The sequence below is a fragment of the Gambusia affinis genome, linkage group LG15 (assembly GCF_019740435.1).
Source record: "Gambusia affinis linkage group LG15, SWU_Gaff_1.0, whole genome shotgun sequence".
In the NCBI taxonomy this organism is placed as follows: Eukaryota; Metazoa; Chordata; class Actinopteri; order Cyprinodontiformes; family Poeciliidae; genus Gambusia; species Gambusia affinis.
This window is the reverse complement of record NC_057882.1, coordinates 2,382,813-2,397,633: the sequence shown is the minus strand read 5'-3', so window position 1 is coordinate 2,397,633 and position 14,821 is coordinate 2,382,813. Positions and strand designations below refer to the sequence as shown.

Here is a 14,821-nt window from a genome sequence, read left to right as displayed (position 1 = left end):
TAATAAGAATTTTAAGTGTATCTTCCTCACTTCTACAGTAATCAGTCTGCTAATTAGACTGATTTCAGCTTTTTTCACGCCTTCAGCTCTTCTCCATCAATGTGAAGTAGAAAGAGGAAAAAGCAAACCAGTTTCAGAATGACCTTTTTCAGTAAATTCCCAGATTGATCACATTGCTTTGTTTAATTTTTACATCCTTCAGAGACACAGAGAAGAAGAGACAGGATCAAGTTTTATCTACATTATCACATTTATACATTTTACAAATCTTTGTTTTCGACTTCTGTTGAGACAAACATGCTGGGTTAGCATCCAAATGAGTAACTAATTTGCCTTTCACACCTCCCTATGTCCATACAAAACAACTTCGTCAGAAAATCAAAGTCTTCTTCTCTATATAATCAGATAATTTAATTAATTTAATTTGCAGACCAAATATGACATTTTCCATGGTAAATATTCCGTCTTACTGTGTAAGAATCTTCCTTTTACATTTAAATGTTTGCTACTTTATTTAAAATCCTCATTTCAAGCTTTGCAGTTAAATATTTTTCAGGCAAACAATACATGTGTAATATCAGTGAAGTCCAACAAAACCAATTACCTGTGAGTGATGTGACAACAATGGAGGTGGAGTGATAATCATTTTACCAGGCAATATTTTCTCAGTGAAGGCTGACCAGCCTGTCAAAGGGAACATAGAAGGAAACAAAGACATAAAGGAACTTTGAATGAGTGAAATGATCTAAAATTGCAGAAACATAAAATAAAAATCTAATCTAAAGTTAGTTTTAGCTTATGTTTGAGAACTTGAGCTGCAGGAATAAGAATGAGATGAAAATAAATCGTAAATTGCTACATTCAAGATGAAAGGCAATCTTCAAGGACAAAAACCTAATTTATCTGGCTGTAAAAATGTTCTTTGCTGGAATTCCCACTGAGTTTATGCGCTGCTCTCTTCATCCTCAATGTCAACCTTTACTTTATGCAGAGACACATTCAAGTCTTCACCGATCCCATCATTCCTTTGTCTTTCACTTGACAGCATTGCCTTTTCCTCTTCAATTTGGTCAGTGCACGGCGGGCTGAAGGCCTGCCTGCTCCTCTTTCCAGGATCACTCTCTGGGTTCATGTTCTCCTCTGAAAACGATCTGCAGTTCAGAATGAGCGGCGGAAGAGGAATGCTGTGTGCCAACTCCTCGATGTGACGGGCGAACTCCATGGTCTTAAACTGCGTGACCTTGGCGAACTCCACCGTCTTCGCCGAGGTGACTATGGGAATGCTTTTGGCAATGTCAAATGCCTTCTGCAGCTTCTCGGTGCCCTCAGAGCGGAAGAACTCGTTGATGGTCTTCTCTGTCTCTTTGAGGTGGCTGCTGACCATGCACAAGCGCGCCACGTTGAGAACCATCGTGATGGCGAAAGCCACCAAACACACAATGACAAAGTACAGCCCCAGGCCACTGTTGGTGTACGCCACACGCAGAATGACCGTATAGTTTCTGGTGAGGCCGATGCCTGTTGAGGCTACGCAGGTGTAGCGCCCACGGTCCTCAAAGGACACCGAACTGATGTTTAGGGCACCCCTCTCCTGGATCTGCCACTTCCCGCCTAAAATTAGAAAAGACAAGTAAACACCTGCAATGTGTTCAGAGCTTTTACATATTTTGCCATCTCAAATTTAAGACTTTTTAAGACCGTTATTAATGGAATTTAAGAGCTGTATTTCCACATGAATATACAAACTTCGTCTGGAGAGCTTTGGTACCTGGCACCGGCAACCTGAAAGTTCTGTTAGTTGCAAGGTGGAGCCTCCATAAATGTGACTTTTTTTTTTTGTACGTCTGAACGCAAAGATGATCATTTGGATTGAGATGTGCGGGAATATGGAAACCAACTCAACAAGTGAATCCCATTGTTGTGCTCCACATAAACATGAACAAATCTTCCCTTTTTGAAGGGGATGCTCCTTTGTCTTTCTCATTTTGGAGTGGCTAAAAGAAATGAGTCTTTGGATTGTGCTATGAGAATATGAGAGGGAATTGAGAAGTCATGAACTGATAATTAGATGTTTCTTGACAACTTAAAAGGTAAATTATCAAATAAAAACTGCTAATAATAAAATCCTGTTACCTTCTTCTTCTCCAAGAAGAAGTCCTTTAGAGTTGTACCACCGCACGTCCTCTTGAACTTCAGTCACGTTACACTCGATGAGCGTGCTGGACCCTTCCTTTGCCAAGATGTACCTGCTAGAGGCGACTGGGGCCAGCTCAGTGATGGACCCTGCTTCCGAGTCATTGTGAGCTCCATCTGCTGTCCAGCAGCCAAGCAGCAGGAGGAACGTGTGTGACAGGCAGTGCTTCTTAGATAACATGTTGAGTGGAGTTTCAGGCTGACATCACAGCTAGACCAGAAAATCCTGTAAAACAGGTAGAGTTGGTGGCTATGACACAACAGAACTGACCCATTTTTCTTTTTTTATTTTGTCAGTATCTTTTTTTGTACATTAAATTTTAATATTACAAACTCTTGGTATCGCAGCACTAATGTTGAATTTAAACTAAAATCAAATATGCACTTTTTTAGTCTTTACAGGATGACTGAGATGTACCTGATTCCTTTTTCCTTATGCTCTAAGAATAAAGAATATTCTTAGATTACAGACAACTGTAATCTAACCTATAGATTACAGTACATAATATTATGATTCATACAGGGATTACTGACATTCCTATTTCAGTTAATCTAACTTGAATGGTATACTACATATTTTTATAAAAAGAGATTTACATTTTGAGCAGTGTTTCTAATTCAAGTATAATGGCATTAATTATTATATTGTCTCTAGTAAGATATTGGTTTTCTATTACACTTACACTAATTAATTGTAACTAAATGATATTAAACTGACCCTTTATGAAACAATTAGCACATTGAATACCTCAGAAAAGTTAGATGGCAATATGTCAGAATATTAAATATTAATGTTAAAGCTTTTTAAACGCATATACAAATGTATTTATATTTGAATACATCTTGTTTTTAACAGTTCATGAAACAGACGACCCGTGGAAAATAAAAGTCACTATACCTCAGATAAGATCAACTCTGATTCTACTCAGACAATGAAGGAATTTCAAACAACCAGGTGCCATGTAACCTACTCACCTGCTGCTAAGTGACAACACACTGAGTCTTCAACAGATTTAAGCTTATTTTAGACCCAAAGACAGAAACTTAATTCATAGATATATTCCCTCCAGTGCTGAAATCGAGCACATACTTTACACTCCAACAACTTCCTGGAACAGGTGCTGAAGTGGGCGTGGCCTAATATTTACCTGTGAAACACTTTAGAAAAAAACAAAACAAAATAAAATAAAGTAAAATAAAATAAAATAAAATAAGTAAATAAAACATTTACTTAAAAAAATACATAGACCAATTGTGATATGTTATTTGGTTAAGTGAAAATATTTGATTGGATTTATTAATAGCACATTGTTTTTTTTTTTTTTTTATTTTGCAAAAAATAAGTTGATAGATTATTTACTTTAAAGAGAAGATGGTAAAAAGTAAAGAAACACGTTTATTCCCTCTATAAACTCGTTTTAATGAATTTATTTTGAAATATTCAACATTTTACTTCCGTATCCTTTTATGCATAAAGTTTTCCAAACAGGACACAACATAACATAACACCTTTCAAAATAAAACCTTTCAAATGAAGAGCAATGCTGCAATATAATGATCCAACCTCAATGAGCTGGAGCTTTGTTGTCCGTGAAGATGAAATTCTCCCTGTGCTGTTCATGCAGGAGCATAATGACTGGATTAATGATGTTATTCCTCTACTATGGGCTTGTCCTACTAGTGGAATAACAAAGTCAATACAAACTTGCCCTAAGTGTAGGGCAGTTTGTATTGACTTTGCACACCTGTCCACACCTAACATCACCACACCCAAATGCTCATGTGCCTTGACTGTTGTAACACATGATGGCACAAGGGGCACATACGTGCTTCTAATAACATTGATTATCTATTTTCCTTTTGTTAATAATATGGACTAAATTTGTCTGAAACAAAGGTGAAGAAATAATAAATCAAAATCATGAGGAAAAAATTACATTTACAATTTATACATATTTGAACGATGTTCGTTTTTCGGGCCTACTTTTATTTTGAAGGCATCAGACGGAAGTCCCTCCTCCCCCAGCTGCTGACAGACCTAACCTTTGAAAACAGAATGTGACGTGGCTAATCTTTCTGGACAACAAGAAACCTGAATTATTTCTGTAATCTGAAAAATTAACATAAATTTTAGACCTGGATTAGGAATTCCAAACTGTAATTAAAACGGGAAATTATTCTAATTACTTTTGGGAAGGAAACAACAAGCAGATTTGAGGTAAACGTTAGCTACTAGCATCAAGACTAAGATCAGTACAAGTTTGTTTGTTGTAAAAACTCATTTGCCTAATTTCTGGTTGATTTCATGACTCTTGTTAAATTGTTAAATAACATTAATATAACGTTAATGTTTAGTTCAATTTACTGTTTTAACAGAAACGTTCTACGTGATAAATCTTTGACAACATCAACAATAATAACAGATTTGAAACACATTGACACCCAGTGCTAATTGTAAGAGTCTGTGGGGAAACCAGAGGTTCAAGTCTATAATATGCTAAAGCCTGAATATCAAACAGTGCCGGTGTCCGGCAACTTTTAATCTGGTCTCTGGATCACATAAATGAAAGATACATGTGTATGATGCGTAACTGTGGCAACAAAGTATGGTTTTTACAAGTAGAAGCAACTAATTAGCATCTCGAATGCTCAAATAATACCTGTAGATTAGAATTAGATTAGCTGAACCATCTGTTCCATCGATCATATCTCCAACGTCTCTGTCTGTGCCTTATGGTTGTCTAACCATAAGGCCAGAAAAAAGATTGAAAGAGAAGCAGCAAAAGCAAATTATTTGGATTAACAGTGCTTCCCATTTCCAACAAGTCATTATCTGCTGCTCAGAAATTGAGCTATTAGCATGTCATACAGCAACAGCCTTCAGTCAAAGGCTTCTTTAGTTTTGTTGTTAGGCTGACTGTTAATGTTCATAGCCCCAAATGGTGCATTTAAAAAAATCCTTCACACTTAATGCTGTCTGTTATTTTCTGCAGACATGTTGGGCTGAGATGTCTGAGAAGATGTCAGACAGCGAAGCACCTCATTCAGAAAGCGATGGGACAGAGGGAGCGCCTGGGATCCAAAACCCGTCTCCAGCTGAAACACCGGGCAGCTCCTCAGCGTCAACACCAGACAACTCTACTGATGTAGCCCCAACCAGGAAAGCCAGGAGGAGACCAGACACCAAACCTGCAGAGGAAACCGAGCCAACACCAAAAGCAGAGGAGGAACCGCAGCCAGCAAAGGTAGCCACTAAATGATCCTTTATTTATTCACAAATAAAATAAGTCTCAAATTGTTTGGTGATTAAACATAGCATAGATTTCTTATTTTTTATTAAATAGCCTATTATTGTAGCTGTGAATTGGACAAATATAAATGGTCCAATATACATTTGTTATTGGCAAGCCAAGTTTGAATACATGAAGCCAATAAATGCAATGACATTCCACATAGTTGCATCCAAGAAATCTATTGCATCTTTTAAGAGGTTTAATAAAAATCTGAAACTTTCACAGAAGCTAAGTTCAAGTTTTAACCACGTAACAGGACTAAACTAATTGAACATTTTTGTGGTTATTTGAATTGCCCAAGAATTATTTATTGTTGCATCAACTTGAAGTCTTTGTGTTCCATATTTTATTTTCCTCCCTTTTCTCTCACAGACGCCAAGTGAATCAACTGTCTCTCAAGGTGGATGGGGGTACTGGGGTAGCTGGGGTAAATCCATCCTGTCCACAGCAACAGCTACTGTCACCACTGTGGGTGAGTTTCCAGAACACCAAGCTGTCTCTTTAAAGACCAGTCTGGATTTTTTTTTGTTTTTGTTTTTCTTTGGCTGCTCTCTTTCAAAATTTACAGACAGTTTTGCAAATTGCAGCAGTTGCTGAGGAAAATGTCTGTGATATCTGTTTAATAGAAATAATTTTATAAAATACTTTCTTGCCAACATGATATCTTGCAATTTTGGTTAAACCATTGTACTCTCCTTAAAAAGGGACATTGAGAGTGAGACTACAAAGAGGAAAAGAAGAAAAGAAGTCTGGAAAAACTTTCCAACTTCGTTTAGTTCTATTAAACGGACGAGCTCCCGGTTTTCCTAACTCTGAGCTAACTAACATTAAAAGGAAAGGGAAGAATGTATGTTAAAACTATTCATATATATTTTAGGTACTGGCCTGGAACGTATTTGACAATTGTTCGTTCCTATGACCATACCCTGTTTGTGTTTCTTCGTCACCACTTGTTATTTTCTGCTTGTCCAGGCCAGGGGCTCACTCAAGTCATCGAAAAGGCAGAAACATCTCTGGGAATTCCCAGTCCGACTGAACTGTCAGCTAAGGTGGAAGAAGAGGAGAAACATCAGGGTGAGACATGCTTATCAGTTGAAGGGAAGATAGAATAAATCAAAACATTTTATGTTTTTCATCAAATTTTGGATTGTTCTCCTGCAGGCGAAGGCAGCAGCGAGACAGAAAAATCTGCAGCTGATGGATCCTCACCAGTAGGAAGCGCGATGGGAATGTTCTCGTCTCTGACCAGCGTTGTTCAGACCACAGTGAGGAAATGTTTTACTGCATGTGGTGCTGGTCACTTTTTATCCAGCTAAATGATCTTAAATGAAGTAAACGTCTCCATAGGGGAAGACTGTGATCACGGGAGGTCTGGATGCTCTGGAGTTCATTGGGAAGAAGACGATGGATGTGATAGCTGAAGGAGATCCTGGCTTTAAGAAGACCAAAGGACTGATGAACAGGAACGCCTCTCTGTCTCAGGTGGGTAAAGTCTAAATGAGTTGATAGAGGAAGCTAAAGTAAAAATCCCAATTTATTTCTTCTTCTGCTTCTTTGTCAGGTTTTGCGGGAGGCTAAAGAGCGAGAGGAGCTGCAAACAGCAAAGAAAGAGTCTTCAGAGTCAGAGAAGAAGGTGGTGGCGCACTACGGGATGCTGTTTGATGAATTCCAGGGTTTGTCACACCTTGAAGCCCTGGAGATCCTGTCCAGAGAGAGTGAATCTAAGGTACAACTTCTCTAGTTACTTTTAAAAAAGGTTATATTGAAATGAAAGATATTATGCAAGATATTTTACTTTTATGTCTAATCTGATCAAGTCTTGGCATTTTATCATTACTAAAAGTTTTAAAAGGCAATCATCCTGTGAACGTGGCACATTAAGCACTCCTCTTACTGGATCTCAGTGTTAAGAATTCTTTAATCCATTACCAAAACTTCAACATGTTGAACTTTACTCAACTGATAGTTTACAAAACAACCAAGTAAATTTAGCACTTTAGAATTTCTCTGGACATTTAATTTAAGGGAATCTAGACATTTTAAAACTTAGCAAAAATGTTTAGCTGTTACACCAAAAATGATATTTGCTATGAGCAGAAAAGTGTCCAACACTGACAACGACCTTGAAAGTTAATGTTTCTGCTCATCAAATTAAAGGGTTATAGGACAAGGTGCCCTCGGTTTTTAATCTTAGTTCTGTGTGTTTCATTTAGGTGAAGTCTGTGCTGACGACTCTGTCTGGAGACGAGCTGATCCAGCTCAGAGAGGAGCTGGACCAAATCAAGGAATCTTTCTCCATGGTGGAGTTTGATGACGAGGAGGTCGATGACAAGAAAGGTAGGACTTAGTTTTTTTTGGGTTAGCACGTCTGCACCAGCATGAAAGTCACCAGGACTAAAAGTCACCAGTTTGAATGTGATGAAACTGTCTTTGTTCATCTGATCCCAGACGAAGACGGCACAGAGTTTGAGAAGGATTTAACGTCAGCCGTTGATGGTCTCAGTGTTTCTGCTACAGCAGAAAAACTCATTAAGGTATGACTTTATTACGTCTGTGACCGATTCCTGTCTGGATTTTATGAAGTTAGATGGAGGGTTCTGGAGTAGCTAGCTACTTATAATAATTATGCTATGACAGATCTAAATGTGTTCCAGTGCTGGAGGATGAATGTGCGAGGTTAAATATCAAGAGCTGTCAAGATGTGGTCGACCTCCAAACAATTAGTGTCCAAATTGCTAGCAGCCATAGTCATAAAGGGTAATGTTTAGTCTAATTTTACAAAAGCCATCCAAATTTAAATACATTATGCTACCATTACATATGGAATGGAATAACTTTTCAACTCATCTATCAGATTTGAGGAATTGGAGTTGCTCCATTTCTTATGTTCAATGATTGTATTTTAAATGTTAGGAATAACGGCATCATCTCTGTAATCCACCAGGCCTGTCAGAAAGCCCGCAGCACGATCAGCGACATGAGCAAACCACAGGAAGATGGCGAAGAGAGTGAGAGGACGCACTCTGCAGAGGTGAGTCCATCGTCAGTTTGTAAAGTCACAAAGAAAGGATACGTTGAAAAGAGGAAAACAGAACAGTGTTTTTAGAGTTTGGTGCGCTTCTGGAAGTTGAAATTTGTAATTCCTAGAAAGTATAAACAGATTTTGTAAAATTCTTTAGGATGTACATGCTCTGACCATCCGGAGACTCGCAGAGCTGACTGCTCGCTCCATTGAGCTTTTCCACAAACTGGCTGAGATGATCCTGTTCTCCAACAGCAGCACAGACGCCAACGTCCTGTCGCAGTAATGCCATGTTACATTTCCTAGTTTCCACACACACAGACATGGTGACGGAAGCCAATTGCATTAATTTTATCTGTTTTCAGACTCACTGTTGTCCTGTGTAAAGAAATTTCTCTGCTTTCCAAGAAGTTCACCTCCTGCCTGACCACAGCGGGGGTGAGTGTACTGATGCTTTGTCAACTGTTAGCCTGCAGGACGAGTATTCATGTTTCATTTTAATTTTGCACTCAGAACCGCAGCAGTTAATATTTTTAATCTGAATAAATACAACGTTTTTAGATAATAGTTAGAGTTCTGATCGCTGTGTTTTTTACAGTTTAAAGAGAAGGGAGATGTCCTGAACCCGCTGATTACAGGAATCTTTCTCGAGGTTTGTGCTCATTTTATGTTTTGTAACAAACACTTACTTTATAATAAGCTTTAAACATTAATGTTTAATTGAATCAAGAACAGGAATCAAATTAAAGTAACTTGCATCTAAGGTTAGACATTTATTGTATCATTTATTGTGATAAATTCCTTGTGATAAAATTTGGATTTATTGTGATGATAAATTCCAGTTAATGATGTGTTTAGAAAAATCCTAAAACTGTCTGTATTGTCAGCATTGTTATTTTTACTATATTTCTCCATTGTTTTTTCTTTATTAAGAATATCAATAAATTTGAAAATATGAATAAACACAGTCACTGTGAGCAGTTTAGTGATGTAAATCACACCTTATTAAAGAGGCATTTTCCACATGGAAATGTTTTTGAAGAGCAGTATGTTTGTGTGGCAAAAAGGTTGACTTGAAAGATTCAATAGGGATTGGCACCACAAAGCATGAGACAGTGGTTTTTACTGGAAAGGTGTGTCGGTCCACACTTTTGAGTTACTTAAATAAGAGATGGAAGGTGGGTGGAAGTCTGGGTAGGAACTGTTGCCAGTTTTGTAAATTGCTTTGTTTTGTCGTCCAGCAGGGATGATGTCTTGGTCCATCACTCCATTTATAATTTTATGCACTGCATTTCAAGTTTGCTTTTCTTTTTTTTTCTTTTTTTTTTAACTTTATGACATTTACAAAATTAAATCAATTTTTATCTTGCTCAGGCTTCCAACAGTGCATCTTACATCCAGGATGCCTTCCAGCTCCTCATGCCGATACTGGAGATTTCCCACATCCAGAGGAGAGCTGGACGGGCGGAGCAGTGATTTCTGACCTCTACTGCTTTGGGAACCGACACCATCAGAAGACTGACACAAAGTCTCAACACTTTTATAAATAGCTCTCTGTCACTCAGTGTTATTTTGTTGTTGTTGTTGTTTTACATGTTCTGTACAGTAAATTGACTTTCTGGGGTCCTGATCTGGAGTATTTGGATCTGCCAGTTCTGATCTGAGAAAACAAAAAGGAAATATAAACATGAAGCGGCAACACCACACAGATCAAAACGGTCTCAAAGAACTCTTTATTTTCAAAAATATCATGTGGAAATAGATCAGAAGTATTATCCTGCTTCAGTCTCAACTAAATAAAAAGCTAAATGGAATGACGATGGATTCTTTTTCTTTACTGAATGGATATATTGTCAATATGGAATAAATGAAGTGAGAGATAATCCCAGCAACATGCATTAAAGCCTAAAATTATTCCAACCCCTGACAGATTTACATTTTGAATGATTTTCTCTCAACTGAGATATTTGCTTCTGATAGAAATTAGACTCATGTCTGAAAACAATATAAAACAACATAATGGAAGTTTAAAATACAGTCCAGTATATGAAAGCAACATGCAGGGTTAAAAATATTACAACATTTTGATCCAAACAGCCGGGCTTATCACTAAAAAAGTTAAATGCAGGAGCAGTATGTGTTTTATAGTTTTGTATATAATTTTAAAAACATTTTCTTTAAAAAAGAACAAACATATCAGTAGCCACTGGGAAAAAAGGAGAAACGGTAACAAATATTTATCCATATCAAGCAATCACAACAAATCAGAAAAAAACAGTATGCTGCTGTAAAATAATGCTTGAATTTGTTCTGGTATTTTAACCATTGAGTACCTGTAGGGGCTAGTAGATATCACGTCATCACGCAATCCCTCCCTGTCAGTAGGTGGTGCTACTGTGCGTTTTGAAGACGAAGAGGCGAAAAGAAAACGAATAAGAAAACATCATCATCAACCAGGCTGATAGGCTTTGATTGAAGAAAACAGCAGGTAAAATTACATTTTAATAATTTTTCCAACGCCAGTGTGTCATCCTTACGGCAAATAAAGCTCGAGTACAACACACCGGGGAGTGGAACAGGGAAGCCCTTCTTATTTCCGCTTGTTTTTGTGCCGCTTCCAGTCGAAGTTAGCTTTGATGCTAAGCTAAATGCTAGTGTCCCCGTCGTTGCGTCGTTTGTTTTTGTTTCAAGCTGGTTGCTTACAGTGAATTTAATTAATGTTGTGTAAGCATACTCCTTTGACTGACTTGAAGTTAACATTTTTCTTTGTATTTGGTGCTTTCTAGTTGAATTTGAACTAACTAAGCCAACGGTTGCTCTTTCTGCTGTCATGGCAACAGGATGAAAAATTCTTAATATTCTATCTAATCTAATCTACCTGTTTAATCTAAATGTTGGGCATTACATTTTGATGATGATTAAACATGAAAAAACTAAAATGATCACGAATAGCAAATAGGGTCAAAGTTATTGTGCATTAATAATAAGTTATTATTCCCTACAGAGGAGCTAGATTTTTCTTAAAGTAGCTCAAACCACAGTCCTACAGGCTTTCTGGCGGTTTTGTTATGTGCTTTGTCTGATGTTTTGCTCCTTTTTGTCCAGTTCTTGAATCAGGCATGCCAGCCCATTATGTTTGTTTCAAATATATAAACAATTATAGTTATAAAACAGCGTTATTTTATAAATCCATGTTTATGCGTTGAAAGATATGTTTGTAATCTTGATACAGGTGCATCAGAGAAGATGAGTTTTTCGGGTGTTTTTACAGACTAGAATGTGATAGGCTTTAGTTGGTATTGCAGGTTTTTCTGCATGTTCTCTGCTAATTAGGGGTAAATTGGCTGACATTTTCCTTTCTTCTTCTTCCAGGATTGTCCCTCTTTTCTGTATCAGATTCACTCTTTGCCTCCCACTGAGTGCCGCAGGACTGCTGGGATTTTAGCTTCTCATCCAACCCACCAACATGCCAGCTGCACTTGCAGATTCCAGTCAGATCATCTGTGAAGTCGTAGTAATGTGGAAGAAGAGATGAGAAAGATCAGACAGATTATCCAAAGCTACAACTACGTCGCCATGGTGAGAGTTTTGACTGTTGGTTAAGCATAACAGATTTTACATACATGCATCCTAAGCTGTTAATAAGCTGTTAATAATCAATTGATCCACTGTGCTCACAAATCTAAATCTAAACCATACCTGAACTACTCCTGTTTACTTTCCTTTGAGAGATTAGATGAAGTGGCTGACTCTTGTCACTTTAACAGATCAGTGATGTTTATGTCTCACACAGGACACAGAGTTCCCTGGGGTCGTCGTGCGGCCAATCGGAGAGTTTCGCAGCACGGTGGACTACCAGTACCAGCTGCTGAGGTGCAACGTGGACCTCCTGAAGATCATCCAGCTCGGACTCACGTTCATGAACGAGGACGGCACTTACCCTCCAGGCACGACGACGTGGCAGTTCAACTTCAAATTCAACCTCACGTAGGTGGAAAACCGTTTCCCTGGTGATTCAGGGTGAACAAAATATCTTTTGATGATGAACGTTTAGTTTTGTTTGTGTAATGTGACGTTGATCTTCTCCTCAGAGAAGACATGTATTCGCAGGACTCCATCGACCTGCTGCAGAACTCCGGCCTCCAGTTCAAGAAACACGAAGAAGAAGGAATCGATACGCTGTACTTTGCAGAACTCCTCATGACGTCCGGCCTGGTGCTCTGTGAAAACGTCAAGTGGCTCTCCTTCCACAGGTTGGCTGTTTTTAAACTCTTTTTTTTTTTTTAAACCTAGCAGATGTAACCCCTGTGATTCATAAGTATTGTGATGAACATTCTCATCTTTGATTTTTCAGCGGTTACGACTTTGGCTATCTGGTGAAGCTTCTGACTGATGCTCGGCTTCCTGAGGAGGAGCACGACTTCTTTCAGATCCTCAACTTGTTTTTTCCTGCTATCTACGACGTCAAGTACCTGATGAAGAGCTGCAAAAGTCTCAAGGTTTGCTGAAATGTAACCACGTCTTATATTTGATCTAGTTTGGTCACTGGAGGAGCCAGGATTCACCCGCCTGCTGTGTTTGTGCTGCAGGGAGGCCTGCAGGAAGTAGCCGATCAGCTGGAGCTGAAGAGGATCGGACGGCAGCATCAGGCCGGATCCGACTCACTGCTCACAGGGATGGCTTTCTTCAGGATGAAAGAGGTAAACTGAGCCTCAACCGTGGAAGTTATGCAACTGAAGTAGTCCTCTGTATTTTATACATTTTGAAATTGTTCTGTACAGAGTTGTTTTTTTTCCTTTTAATGACAATTGATGTTTCACCAAAACCATTAAAATTATATTTATGTTTTTATTTTTTGCTAAAAATGCTAAGCAGTAATGAAAAGGGTCTAAAACAGAATGATTTTCCCTGAGATTCCGAGTTGTTTTGTGTTTAATGGCACGATCAGAGTTTTGTGTAAAATGTTTTTGTTCTTTGAGTTGCTTGTATTTGGAGCAGACGGAAGGAGAAATACTGTAAAACAATATTTATACCATTTTCAACAAGCTAGAAATTAGCCCAACTATCCTCACCAACTGTGTAAATAAGAGTGTCAGGGTGAATTCCCTGGAGTAATTGGACCTTTACCTCAATTATCAGATTCCCCAAAAGCTACCAACATTTCCTGTCTTGTTCTGTAACAAACGTTTAAAGCTCTAAAAAGTAAAACTGATAACTTGTTTTCTTTACAGCATTCCTGTTATCTAACAATTGTTTCCTCTTCAGCAGCTACACCCGCTTCCTCTAAATAACATTTACACATCTCACAGATGGTGAAAACATGGAGTATGCTGCCCCCAGTAACAACTTCCACACTGAAGGGTGTTCATTTGGTCTCATTTGTGGGTTTCTGACCAGTTCCTGCAGTTATCAAATAAATGTTTAAACTTTAGGATGGCCTCACATGTTAGCAGTATTGCATCAAATCAATTTTGTACCTTTTTGAAATTGGAGTTCAAGTAGAAAATTTTTATTCCCCTTCCACCCCCCCTTTCAATAATATTCAGACTTTGTCTCAGGACTCTTTTGAAGGTTTTGCACTTCTCCACTTGTTTTTCTGATTTTTACCATATTTACCTGCCTATTAAACTTGTAACATGTTCAGTTTTGGTTATGCCTGGCAAAACGTAAGTTTTTCAAGGACTGTGTTGAAAAGCAGCTGAAGTCCAGGGAGAAAAACCCTCAGAATCTGTTTATCAGAACTCCTTGAAAGGGAAAATAAAAAGAAATTCATGGTAGTTGAAAACTTTAGCACAGCCCTGTTTTTAATTTAAGCTGTTCTTGTCTTTGCAGCTTTTCTTTGAAGACCACATCGATGACGCCAAGTACTGCGGTCGGCTATACGGCCTGGGGTCTGGATCCAGCCAGCCACAGAACGGGATCTCTGGGTCGGGACAGGAGGAGACCAACAACAAACACTGAGCAGCTGCTCAACTTCGCTCGTTTTTAAAAAAAAAAAGAAAAAAAAAAAAGATTTCTGCTCTCCAACAAGAAACTTGTGTGAACATGTCTGAGCGACTTTTTCAGTGGACTCGGAGCGGGAACAGATCCCTTAGCGGCCGACTCGTTTCTTTCCATGTCACTTTTTAGCCGAGTCTCTCAGGCCAAACAAGTCGGATCATTTTTTTTAAACGTGTTTGTTTTTACAGCGTGGGACCAGCGCCTGACATCCTGGGATTTTAAAGACTTCTCAGACAGATTCCCTCTACCCCTTTTATTTTCCCCCCCTGCAGGGATTTATTTTTTTAAGTTAATGCTGAAAGGGTCTGTAAAT

General features: G+C 38.4%; 3 protein-coding genes and 1 long non-coding RNA gene across 5 annotated transcripts; 2 read left to right on the top strand and 2 right to left on the bottom strand.

Annotated features, from left to right (window-relative positions):
• Window positions 1–231: 231 nt before the first annotated feature.
• LOC122845304 (microfibrillar-associated protein 3-like) lies at window positions 232–3,899 on the bottom strand. 2 transcript variants are annotated; one of them, XM_044141509.1, is made up of 3 exons: window positions 3,758–3,899; window positions 2,134–2,419; window positions 232–1,611 (listed from the first exon to the last, which is right to left on the bottom strand). In XM_044141509.1, exons 2-3 carry the CDS (start codon window positions 2,372–2,374, stop codon window positions 944–946), a joined length of 909 nt encoding a protein of 302 aa, XP_043997444.1. In that variant the 5' UTR covers window positions 2,375–2,419; window positions 3,758–3,899; the 3' UTR covers window positions 232–943. The 2 variants fall into 2 exon arrangements, with proteins under 2 accessions (XP_043997444.1, XP_043997443.1); XM_044141508.1 differs by lacking the exon at window positions 3,758–3,899 and adding an exon at window positions 3,169–3,332.
• Window positions 3,900–4,209: 310 nt separating this feature from the next.
• On the top strand, window positions 4,210–10,326 carry LOC122845300 (protein FAM114A2-like). The gene is made up of 14 exons (XM_044141504.1): window positions 4,210–4,411; window positions 5,187–5,438; window positions 5,859–5,958; window positions 6,459–6,560; window positions 6,648–6,751; window positions 6,834–6,968; window positions 7,048–7,212; window positions 7,700–7,823; window positions 7,935–8,020; window positions 8,431–8,517; window positions 8,666–8,790; window positions 8,874–8,946; window positions 9,107–9,160; window positions 9,883–10,326. Exons 2-14 carry the CDS (start codon window positions 5,202–5,204, stop codon window positions 9,982–9,984), a joined length of 1,494 nt encoding a protein of 497 aa, XP_043997439.1. The 5' UTR covers window positions 4,210–4,411; window positions 5,187–5,201; the 3' UTR covers window positions 9,985–10,326.
• On the bottom strand, window positions 10,092–11,110 carry LOC122845303. The gene is made up of 3 exons (XR_006373006.1): window positions 11,046–11,110; window positions 10,842–10,902; window positions 10,092–10,168 (listed from the first exon to the last, which is right to left on the bottom strand). It is a non-coding gene; the product is annotated as an uncharacterized LOC122845303 (long non-coding RNA).
• LOC122845301 (CCR4-NOT transcription complex subunit 8-like) lies at window positions 10,878–14,724 on the top strand. The gene is given in 8 exon segments (XM_044141505.1): window positions 10,878–10,996; window positions 11,881–12,017; window positions 12,020–12,087; window positions 12,302–12,495; window positions 12,600–12,761; window positions 12,863–13,007; window positions 13,098–13,208; window positions 14,341–14,724. Coding segments are annotated over 7 exon segments (852 nt in total). The 5' UTR covers window positions 10,878–10,996; window positions 11,881–11,974; the 3' UTR covers window positions 14,470–14,724.
• Window positions 14,725–14,821: the final 97 nt, after the last annotated feature.